Below are 12,553 nucleotides of genomic sequence, written 5' to 3'. Positions count from 1 at the left end.
TCCGGGCCTAGAGGCTTTATTTATACCCAAAGCTGCCGTATTATTGGATCACCCCCGCGATTCTGGCCGACTTAAGTGTGTCTTCTGTCGTTCACGTGCATCTCTTTTCTGTTCTCCGTCGCTGGCTGCTTCCGTCACGCTGTCCAGGAAACGCGTGGCCTCGTTCGCGCCTGGAAGTTCTTCATTAGACACCGCCATCTGATTCATCCTTCAAAAATAATCGAAAAAGCGCCACGTTCCTTCGTCATTTTTCCCCGAACGCGCTGAAAACAAAAACATTAAGATCTGCGTCGAACGAGTAATCTTATTCTTCTAATAATAATTCGCACAAACAACGAAATAAAAGTTGCTACCTCTTCGGTGAATTTATATTATCCGATGGTATCCTGGAGTCTCTCGTGACCCACAAAAAATTCTGTGCGTTAATTACCACCACTTAGCTGCACTACAATTGAAAATATGGAGATTAACTTCTTTGGAGAATTTGGGGATTTTTAAATTATACACCTGAATGTAAAATTTTTACAGTATCGTGGAAAGGCTCTTAATTATTTATGTGAATCTTGGTTAAATAAAATTCTCTACGATACGAATACATTCCTAATGAATTTTAGAAAGTAGACACTGCAAATTGTAATTGGTTTAACAGGTTCAGTACCACGCACATAAAAGTTGGACAAATTCGAAACAATATATTTAATAATACATGATAAAACAAAGATAGAAAATACAAAGTTTATCATAACAATAATTTTTGTAACACTCTCACAGATCGTAGATTTTAATAAAATTTGGTTTACTTAATAGATTGTGTTAAAATACCGCGGTCCCCCAACGATGACGTTTAATTTCCTTTTACACTGCCATGAAATTTCGCGGAAAAAAATTCAAATTTGTTTAAATAACTGCAGCCCGGTCACGACTATGCTTTAGAATATTTTTCGCATTATCATCGAGACCGTAGGAGCGCAAAAGAAATGATTTATGGAAACCGGAGGCAGTAGAAACGGACCACCAGAGTCGGCCGCGGTGGCGCGCGGTCTACGCGCATTCCGTCGAGACAATGTGCTATTTTTCCGCCGCGGGATCTGTCAAATAAATCCTCGGGAGGCACGCAACCAAATGAAACAACCCGGGTTCGAAAAAGTGCGCGATCTGTCCCCGGTCGGGAATTATGGACCGGTAAATCTTCCGGCGTGACCTTTCCCGAAACGTTCTTTCACGACAGCTTTAAGCATTCCGTTTCGTTCGACGGTGACCCGTAAAACTGTCTCCGGCGTACGGGGCGGTGGGGGGACGTGTGGGGACGCGATTTTCGATGGTTCCCGCGAAAAACGAGCGGAGCGTGGCCGCCGATTTGTAAGATTAATCGTCGGGGTGGAGCGTTGTTCGAAAATTGGGGTCGAAACGGGAGCGGACGGGGCGTGAACGCGACGATCGCCGCGGGCCCGCGATATTTATGGGATCGGCCGAGAAATCCGGCCGCTTCCGGAACTCCTTAACACTTTAACGCCGCGCTTAGAATTCCACGGAGGGCTTTGATTTATTCGGCCGGCCCCGTCACGCCGTAAAAGCGGCCGCCCAGCGGAAGATCGTAAAACCGGAGACAACTCGGTCGCGGTCCAGGACCCCTACCCGTCGACCGAATGATTTCGAGCGTAATGACGTTTCCGCCATGCTGGCGAAATACGGCCGCCGCGGTCCCGTTCCCGTTTCCAAATCCCGGCTAAATCGAGACGCCGTTTCCACGTCGAATCCAGAAAATTGAGAAACGCTGAATCACCCGGGGGAAAACATCGATCTTCGTTTGGACAGCTCGAGGAGCCCATCAGTGCGAGTTTCGACTCCTTTACAGCGTGTACCTGAAAGTATTTCAGTGAATTTTTACTGATCCTGTTGTCTGATCACGACCCGCCGTTTCTACTTAACGCACAGATCCGTCGAACGTGTTCATTCTCACGCGATCCACGCGTGTTGCAACGCTGTTATCGCCATCAAAGCCTGCCAAAGCATATGCATAATTCAGAGAGGAGGACGCGCATTCGTTGAAATAAATGTGCATATTTACATAAGCCGTCCGTGCCGGTCCAATTTCTAAACAATAACAAAACTATTAGCAGACTGGCAACAGTGTCCCAGAATGTTGCAAATTTTGGCTCCTTCCTTCGAGATTAATCCTTCACTAGCATATTCTGTAACCCAAATTTAGTACAGCGTAGCCTGCCACTTGTGTTTGCTGTTACCTAATCGACACTGCCTTGAATAAGCATATCTTTTACAGTTTCGAACAATTCTAGTGACCATATATACTACACACAGACTAATCGTTATTTAACTAGACTGTAAAACACAATGTAAATTGATTGTTTTGTAGAAAAATTTAAACAGAAATTGAGTGAACATTGCATCTGTTTCGTTGTTCAGTGAAGTAATGAAATAAAAATTGCATCGATCTAGATTCCATAGAAAAAGGTACAGTATTTCTGAAAAAGAGGTGCTGTTATATACTGCGAACAATGAAACATAATTTCTATATGAAGAATTAAAATTCGTACTGGGATCTGACTTGCGAATTTGTCTTGTTGCTCCATCTGTGTTATTGTTTAAGTCTAATAAGAAATTTCACGAAGGAAGAACAAATCAAAATAGTGGAATTTTATTTTACGTCAGATTAGCTAAGCTGTTCGCGTCAAAGTAGAGGGTGCCATTTTAAAAATGTGCAACTATTTTAACTCGTCGCACCTTCGAGCCTCTATCAAAAGCAAAATTGTGCCACCAGTAAAAAGAATCGTATCCATTAACAAAACAGTTATTTGCCTGTCGAATCGTACTCCGAATTTCGGGCCACCATGGATTTATCGGTGAGAAACGTCGAGATCATGCTTCCGGGCGAAAGCGTACGGTTCTGCGATGGGTGGGCAAGCATTTATGATCGTTGGCGTGTTCGACGAGCACGGCAGGACTTCGTTGGGGAAAAAAGGGGGGCTCGCTGACAGACAAAGTTTAGCTGGCAGAAAAAAGTCTAGGGGGCGAGAGAGACAGCGTGTGACAGCTCGAATTAATTCCCTCTCGGCGGAAGGTTCGACTCCGCCGATCGACAGCTGTGTCAGCCGACGACTATCGCGCGTAATTGCTCTTAACCACTCTAATTTACGTCTGGTAATGACGCGCTTAATGATTGTAATCATCGGGTCCCCGCGCAACGGTGCTCGCGCGCGACGTATTTGGATGATCGGAGCGGTTTCGCGCGTTCGCGACTTTCATGGACGCGCGCGGCTTTTTCAATTTCAAAAAGCGCCGCGCGCTCGCGCGCTTGTCGCTCATCTCGCGCGGAAATTATCCAATCGCGGCGTCGATGATTGACGTCGCCCGCGGGGAACGGTAAACGAATAGTGCAATCGGAATGTCAATCATCCGGACGGCATCTAGGGACCTTTGGAAAGCGTTCGAACGCGCGGCGACCTTCGAAAATCTTTCACGGGGAATTGGCTGCCGCGGCGCAGGTGTGACGGGGCCTTCGATTCGCGGAGGGTCGATTAGCGCTCAGCCCGGAGTCAATGATTGTCGTGCCGCCACTGTTACACCGCCTGGACGGTAATTAGCGCCGCGGAGGAGGGAGGGAGGCAAGGTAGAATGCAATTGCCTCGCTCGAAACCTCATTTCCCAGGGAATCAAACTTTTTCAGAGAAAAATCGCGTTTGCGCGTTCCTCCTTCTGGCGAATCGCGTGCCTGTGCGACGTCGACCTTCTCTACTGACGTATATTGTTGCTAACAATTGAATTTTTTAAGGATGTCACTGTTGCTCATTGTTAATTCACTTCCTACTTGTGTTACATTATACAGTAGACTCTCATAGAACACGAACGAAAAATTGTTGCAAGACTGTATGCTTTTTTCAATTTACTGTTGACTTACAGCCCTGTAAAATACATGTATACAGTTTTTTAAAACAGTTCTTTGAGTATGTGAGAGTATACTCTATCCTGCTTTATTGTTTCTGTAATTTCGTATTATAGAACAATGATAATGGTCTTGTTTTAACGTTCCTATCGACGCTAAATATTGAAAGAATCATTGAAAATACAAGCTGAAAGAAACTAGTGTAGCTGCTACATTTACATTGCATTTGAATGTATTAAAAATTGTATTTTCAAGGAGTAGTATAATTTTATTCGTTAAGAACGAATAGTCTCGAGTTCAGAGAGCTCACGAAATAAATCTGGCAGGTACACTGTCTCAAGTTAACGATTCATAGATCAATATTTGACTTTATTCCGCAGACCAAGTAGAAACGACCAGTATTGGGCAGACACAACGTGAACAGAACATTAAGGCACTCGCAGCTCGATGAAATTTAAAATAAACCTTAAACAAACGTTGTCAAATATAATATTACCTTCTTTCGTATCATTCTGTCTCTGGTTAACCAAATCGATTATCGTTTACCTGTAAAAATCGACGTAGACACTTCTAAACAATTTTCTCGCTTATTATGTTATTACGAATTATGTTCCAATTTTGATTAATATCTGCAAGATTCAAGACGGTTAAAGGAGCAATCTGTATCATAGATATTCATTTTTGAGTTTGTATTCAATTTAATAATTTCACGAAATTTTTGTGTTAGTTTGAAAGTAGTGGTCGCAGTGAAATCGATTTGGAATGTTCGCTGGGGAGTTAATAAATTTTTCTAGGTGTTTGCAGACGCGTTAGGGTGGACTTTAATGAAAGTGCGATAGGATCTAAGCTCGATTCCGAGTTCATCCGACGTCCGGCGGAACAACCGCCATCGGCGAACCGCGGCGGCGTAATCGGCAGGAGGGATTCACCCGCGAGGAATGCACCGCTCGAATTTGCATTCTATGCATTGCGTAAATGCTTATGGAGTGTAGCTCCTGTTCGCGGGCCCCCGTGAACCGTGCAATTAACACGGGCGAGCGACGTCTGCCGGCATTTGCGGCATCCCTCGAGTTCTTTCTCGAATTGGTGTTCCTGTTCGAATCGTTGCAATTGAAAAAAAAAGTACAAATACAGCGGAAAGCCTACGTATGCAAAACCTGCAGTCAAAAAATATCTTTTCATGCGTAGTGCAATTTTCTAACGGGGCTTTTGAAAACCAAATATTTTGTTCTGGAAAAAGAAATTAGAAATATTTCTTGATGTGCTATTTGTGCGTGTATTTTGAAGAAAATATACTAAAGAGAAGGAGATATTAAGAGAGAAGATATTCTTACGGAGAGAATATACATAAACAGATTTTCAGAACTTCATCGGAAATCTTAGGAAAGAGACGAGACCTAATCTCGCAGACACAAAGAGATTCGCAGGGCAAGGGTTCAACTGAATATCCCCAGTATATAATTCATCGTTTTCCCAGGAATTCAGCGAGGATTGTCGGAAGCGAAAGGCCGGTTAAATGGCGTATTCGCGAAAGAGAAGAATGCCAAAGATTTATGAAGTGAGAAGGCTGAACTTTCGACACCGGGCGCGAGATTTTTCCCGGGGAGGTAAAAAGACAATGGGCTCCCAGCGTCCAGGCGTTCACGGCGGACAAGGATGAAATCTCCCAGAAATGCGAAACATGGCTGGCATCCGCGTGCCACCCTGACACTCGGCCACGAGCCACCGAGAGTCCCGAGCTGTCGGCCCACCGGGTACATGGGACAAGTATGCACAAGCTGCCAGAGCCGACTCCGAGTCCTGTCGGTCCTGTCGGTCCTGTCCTTACGGTCCAGGATATCGTTCGACCGCGTGTCCACCTCCGCCTCGTCCATCTGCTCGTTAACGTCCGTCTTCCCCGAGGCATCGCGTTCTATACCCTTTGCTTTCTGACTCTCGATGACCTCCCGCGATATTTCATCGATTCCTCGCGGAACGGAGGCGTGGTTCGTCAACCGGACCTTCGGATGTCCTGCTTCGTGCTCCGTCTGCTCCTACTTCGGAAAGACGTCCTCTCATTTGGGTACATCCGCGTCATAAGATAATTGGGACTCGGGTTCTAACGTTACTTCGATTGCTACGCACTATTTGCTACTCTCGAGGATCAATTCCTTTTCCTTCTCAATAAAAATCTCGATTTCTTAGCAATTTTTATAAAGAGTCAAGTTGATCCACTTGGAACTTTGTGCACGTTTTTAACATAGTTTGGTTAGGTTACTGGAATTTTTTCGGTCCCGCTGACTCAAAAATTCAGTCTGTATCGTCCACTTTAAGTGAACTTTAGAATTGTGACAATTCAATTCACTTAATCTTGAATTCGTTAAATTTTGTCTCATGGCTCCATTGTTAAAAACACTGTAGGTTAATGCAAGATTACCTAAATCTTCAGACAGTTTCACACACGCAACAATTGTACAAATGCATAAAGATGCACAGTTCAGTCTAAGTCTCGTTGCCTACTACAGTCCAATTGTGTAAAATGTTTGTCGTGGAAATTCCAAAACTGAGACAATAATGTCTCAAAATTTTATTTCAACTGAGTGCACTGCGAATGAGATTTCGCGCAAACACCTCCCGACTTTTGGTGCCGGTGCTCGCGGAAGCGGTGAAGTTTTGCAGTCTATAAATAAAATCGGTCGAATCGTCGCAGAATCGGCGAGCCGAAAAAAAGGTGTATGGAAAATGAGGAACTGGGACGTGCCCGAAGGTATCATGGTTCACAGAAGACAAATGGTAACGACCAAAACGGCTACTAGACGCAAGTGCCAAAATACACAGCGCCAAATACTGAGCCAACGTTTCTTGTATCGTTATATGGGCACAGTTGTTTCTAATTCGGTATCGCGTTTCATCCCGACTCCGTAGGTGCGCGATGAGAAACTCAGGTCCGCATATTTCCGTTGTATGCCTCCTAATTAAGCGACGTGTCAGGCTCACCTGAAAATACAATTGCGGAAAATATGACTGTTGCGAAACCGGTCGAATTAAAACGGCCTGCTGCAAAATTGCACTCGCTGAAACTTACACAATCGCCGCAGTTGTATAACATTTTTACATGCGTGTCCCGAAGACGTGAACTCTAGAAACAAAGCTGGTTGCAACTAGTACGAACCATAAATTGGAAAGCAATGCTTGTGTCAAATTAAAAAACGAAAATGCTGTCATTTAAATCTGAAAAATAATGGAATAAGAAGGTTTTAAATCTGCGCTGTATTTCCAATTTTTAAATTAGTAAAAAAATAAAGTTAAGATTTCTGAACCCTCAGGAACCTAAATTATTATCCCGGAAAAGTTTTTTGCTCATTTCCTTTTGTAAAGTGTTATGGGAGACTCGGGGACCGGGCATCGCCCGCCATATTGATTCCGAAGAAAATTGATTAAGTCGCAGCGTAACTGTTTTATAACAGATATTGGAGATTATAGGCAGAGATAGTTCAACTTTTTGACTCTCCCATTGGTAACAAAGAGCCCGCGGAATGCGCTCGTGCGCACGCTTCGCGAATTTCTCGGCCACCAGGAGAAATATGCAATCGCGCGCATAGTTACGCGCGTTCCGCGCGTGATTGTCCGGATCGATAGCGAGGATACGATCAGGAATGCTCGTTAGGCGATAGGACTATCGAGATTCGCGCCGCGATTCCTCGATGAAGCTCCTCTCTTTTTTTCCCCCCAGTGAACGGTTGTTTATTTGCGGCATAATTACCGCTACTCCGCGACCATAAATTTGTGCCCGCGAAGTCACCATTGATTAGTTCATCACTCGAACCGATGTGAAATATTTATACGGGTTCATTCCGTAGAAATTGACTTTAACGAACTGCCGGTAATTGTGCAATTATTTTCTGTACCGGCGGATCGTTATTATCGGTGGACTGCAATAATGCGTTTACGGCGTGAGCAAATGTGTGAGGTACGAGGAAATGTGCGTGGTGATCGGAACTATTAAAAGTCTGCGTTATTCTGTTCGTTTTTCTGTGATAATCCATTAATGGCACCCCTCACGTGATATTACGCAGGTACATTTTTAATAAACGTGACATCTTATTCCTATTACAACTCTTCTATTTTAAAGAGAAGCCTATTCTATAGATTAATATGTCCAATAAATCCACTACTATTTATTTTTCTTTCTCACTTTGTATATTAGCAGTCGGGGTACAATGAACTAATTTGCTGGCTTGGTACTACTTTATTACCTTGTTGAACTGATCTATTATAGATATTTGGTTCTTCTTGAAGAGATCCATTGCCAGACTGCAAATTTGTGTGTAAAATCCTGTAGAAAATTCATTTTGTCTTTCACAATTTCAATAAATTCAAAAATTGCCACTCTTCGATTCTTTTAATTTCCTTGCTATTGGAAATTTGATCTGCCCTATTTTTCCATAAATGAGTGAAATTTACAGACTTGCTGTGACTAAGCGGGAGCGCTGTCACTCCATAGATATTCCAAGGTTACCAAATTTTTTTTAAATTGCACGCCGTTTGGATCCCGTCGAGAACTGAAGGCGCGGTTTTAACGCGGCGACGGATCACGCGCTCGGGTAAAAAGGGATGAAAAGGGGGATCCAAGGAGAGAGAGAGAGAGAGAGACCGTAAACGTTCGATTATTCCAGCAAGTACATCGAAGTCACATTCGCTCTCGAATCGGCGAAAAAACTGGCCGCGAGGGATCCACGGTAGCGGCTCTCGGTAGCTCGGTAGCTCGGCCAATAAACCGAAAGGGGTGGACATTTTTCTCCGGGAGCACGGCTGCTTTGAATTCAGATTGCGCGGCCATGCGGCCCGCGGTTTTGTTCCTCTTACGCCGGGCAATTTATGCAATCTGGCCCGCGCGTCCTCCGCGTATTTATAACCGGAGGCCCTTTGTGTGTTAATTTGTAGCCGGGCCAGCGATCCGCCGGACGACCGCGCTTCTCGGCCTCTGTCTCTTTCTCTCCCTCTCTCTCTCTCTCTCTCTCTCTCTCTCTCTCTCTCTCTCTCTCTCTCTCTCTCTCTCTCTCTATCTCTGTCTGTGTGCTCCTCGTCGACCTTTGATCTGCGGACAATCCTCGCGATCCACCCTCCGATCCACGGATCACGATCCTCTCTCCACCCTTAATTAGGAATCCGCGCTCGATGCTTCAAGAAAATTTCACGCGTTGATTCGCCCAGTTTATATTTGCGTATAGCAAACTAATTCGTTCTGCAATCTTGTTCGTTAATGAACAAGGAAGAATAAATGACTTCGTCAGTCAGCGATCGTCTTCGTCTTTCTCTGAAAATTCACAACGTATGAACTATAGTCGAATTGCCCCTTGGAGCACTGGTTTGGCCCCGCTACGACCGGGAACACCGAAGCCACGCCCACTTGGGGCGGTACTCTACGCAAACAGGACAAGACATTGGTTCGTATTTAACCCTTCGATCTAGAACATTCTCGTGTATATTTCATATGATTTTTTTCAGGTTGTCTGTATGATATGGATATTTAAGAATGGATATTAAGAAATAAATAAATATTTATTCTTACCACACTGCAACTGCTAGCAATTCAGAATACAAAGAAATATTTAGTAACTTTTAGGAATTGTTTGGAATTGTAGTATTGTAGTATTTTTAGTGCCTAAGAAAAGACAGTCGAGTGAAAAGGGTTACATCAATAATAGGTTATTTCAAAATAATTATTTCAGTGAAAAATAAAGTTACAATTAATGGATTGTCAGGGCCACGAATTAATTTCTCCGTCCAATAGTTTTCCCTTCGACGATCTTTCCATTTTTTAATCTACCTTGCTCACGAGGGCCGTTTACAAAGCCAGTATCCATTTTCCCAAGCCAAACCCGACGTACCCGCAGAAAATGGCCGCCGATGGTGCCCGCCGCTCGAGCCAGAGGGCTCGTGAGAGGTACAAGGAGAAAGCAGCGCTTTGTGGCGGAATAAATAATGCGCCGCTAATTACTCCGATTGTCACCCGGCTTGTATCGTTCCCGCAACACTATCCGACGGGCCGGGAACGGTTAAACCGATTCCGGATACCGAGGGCCTTAAAATCCTGTTCCTTACAGGACTTTCAGCGCCGTTGACTCCCCCCTGTAGCAACGGGTCGACCCGTTCCCGAGTAAACTTCTCGGATACCTGTCCGACCGCGAGTGAAATACAGGTAGCACGAGGGATGGGGGGGGGGTTGTGGCTGAACGGAAAGGTGGGGGAACGAAGGGAAGGTTCAGGTGTGCGAGGGGTAGGGTGGGGAGGGGAAGAGGGGGCTCGTTCTCCGACAATACGGTACGCAAATCCCGTTACACCTGGCCGCGCCTTTCGGCGCACGGATTCACGTGTCCCTCGGGGAGACTAATAAAATGAAACCGTCCGGTAATTTATGCAGCCGCGAGTGGGCCGGTGCTCTTTAATTATCCGCCTGGAAATTGCCATCGTCGCGCGTAATCACGTGGAGGGAAACAGCGGTGTCTCTCTCTCTCTCTCTCTTCTTCGCGCGCGCGCGTGCGGTGGTCCAATTAACGAGGGAAAGAAGGGATATTCGGCGGTTCTTCTTCTTTTTCTTCGTCCTCTCTCCCCTCCCCGCTCCTCTTCCTTCCCTCGTCCCTGAAGTTCACGAGTCTCATTCTTTTTTGAGGACCGCTTTTCTCTCCCTCGTATCTCCGCGCCATATGGAACAGCTTATTCCGCACGCGGAAAGAAAATATCGAGCTGCCAGCGAAAGTCGAGGGCGCAGGGAACCACCGAATCGACTTTGATCGTCCCCGGTGGCCATTTTTATAGAACCCCGACTGAGATCTCGCGGCTGTCTCTCGAATCTGGAGCGGATTCTACGAAGAACCGCTTCCTCGAAGCGGTTATAATAATGGCGACGCGTTTCTTGCCGGCTTCGGGTCTATTGACTTTGGGGAGGGGGTTAAAAGCTTGGGAACAACGTGCACGACAGCGTACTATCCGAACGAATAAAGGAAAATTGAAATGAAACGCTAATTGACCAAGTGCGCGGCGGTTTTACCTGATCTTCATCCCTTGGCTTAAAACGACGTCATAAAATGACGTACGAGCTTGATTATTCTTTCCCATCGTAAACCAACGGAGCCAGTAGCAATCTAACCATTTTACATTGATTTTAAACAAGTTTTTTATTTTACTTTAGTTTCGTTCCGATCCGAAATCTTGGAATTAAATTACAAGATAACGGGAGAAGTTCAGTGTACCCAGAAAAATCTCCTAAATTTCTTCAAATGAATCGGTTAACTGCAACTTCTTCGATGTTGAATGCTAATTCAACCATTGTTGAATTCTTCCATTTGTTCCGGTCGTTCTAGCTGTTGTTGCTCAAAGAATCCAGCCGAAAATGTCACAAGCTGTTTTCGCGAGTCACCGTGTTTTCGGTAGGCTTTCATTGGCGAGAAAGTGAACGGATTTTGAAGGAAACCTTGTTTCTCTGTTGCAGCGCTGAAGGTGAAGCTTATGCTGAGGCGACCAATCAACCAGCTGGTTGCGCAAGGCATCATGCCACGTAAGTGTGACCCTTCGTCTCGACGATTCTCTGTATTATTTCGCCGAAAAGACGGTCACCACGCACCTTTACCCGTCGTCCTCGGCGGCTCTCCGTTTCGCTCGAAAATGTTATAAACAAGCGAGCCCTCGGGTTTTATCGAGCCGTTATCGCTCAATTAGACCGGCGGATCTGTCAAATCAAAGAACGGGGCGGTTGTTTCTCACTCGGCTCGCAGCAGGGAAGTGGCTTTGATCGTCCAATCAAGCTCGGCCGCGTCGAGCATACGGTCCCTTGGAATACACTCTCGACGAAAGAGCATAATTTACGGCTAAATTACCGGAGAATTTATGTTAGGCGTTTGCGCGACTCCCACGAAACCCTGCCCCGTGACCGCTATCGTTCTCGATCGCGGAAACGAAAGCCATAATTCGATCGTTATCCTGATATTCGAACGCCGAGAATTTTTCCCGGGAAACGCGAGGGTGAACGGGCGACGGTAGATAGCTCACTTGGAAGCATTCCGACGAGATCGGGCCGATGTGACGAAGCGCCGTCGCTCGTAAAGATCACGAGATTCGAAACAGAAGCGCGACGGTGCCTCGTTAAACGTCGCCGAACGTAAATTCAATTAGGCCTGCGCGCGTAAAATGCTCGTCCGGTGCTTAGAGGATCGCTCGCAGTATATCCCGATAAAAACCGGGGAATTACTGGCCACTAAAACCGCGTGGTTACCGCGTCTCATCGTCGAAAACTAATGTGCACTGTGATCAAAAGAGTTTCGGAATTTCGATGGTGTACGCGTGGGCCAAATTGCCCCGCGGAGCTGCGGGCCAACGATGCCCCGCCCACTGAGGCGCTTAGGCCACTCCCCACTTTATCGAGTGACTCCGGGCGTCCTTGATTTCAAAATATAGACGAAATACAGTTTGAACATGACACTGTTTTGTCGCAGTTTTAATGCTGCTCGATTTATGGCAAAAAGCGTGTAAATCGATCACAGTTTGTTCGTTCAGTTAACCGTTGGGGGTCGGGCTTCGCGTGTTAGATCGAACGAGTTGGTCGTCGATCGACCGCTTTTTTTTCTCTCTCTCGGCGACACTCGATTAATCCACTTACAACTTAATTACCTCGCG

The 12,553-nt window shown here is 45.6% G+C and overlaps 1 protein-coding gene across 4 annotated transcripts in view; it reads left to right on the top strand.

The window, feature by feature from the left end:
• Window positions 1-12,553, top strand: part of LOC143357347 (uncharacterized) — a 322,767-nt gene that overhangs the window by 292,920 nt on the left and 17,294 nt on the right. For all 4 annotated transcript variants that reach the window (XM_076793761.1, XM_076793762.1, XM_076793760.1 and 1 more), the window contains one exon: window positions 11,373-11,438. In XM_076793761.1, coding sequence (XP_076649876.1) covers window positions 11,373-11,438 — 66 coding nt within the window. The remainder of the gene's footprint in view (window positions 1-11,372; window positions 11,439-12,553) is intronic.

The sequence above is a fragment of the Halictus rubicundus genome, chromosome 9, assembly GCF_050948215.1.
Source record: "Halictus rubicundus isolate RS-2024b chromosome 9, iyHalRubi1_principal, whole genome shotgun sequence".
NCBI lineage: Eukaryota > Metazoa > Arthropoda > Insecta > Hymenoptera > Halictidae > Halictus > Halictus rubicundus.
This window is presented reverse-complemented; position numbering and strand designations above follow the sequence as displayed.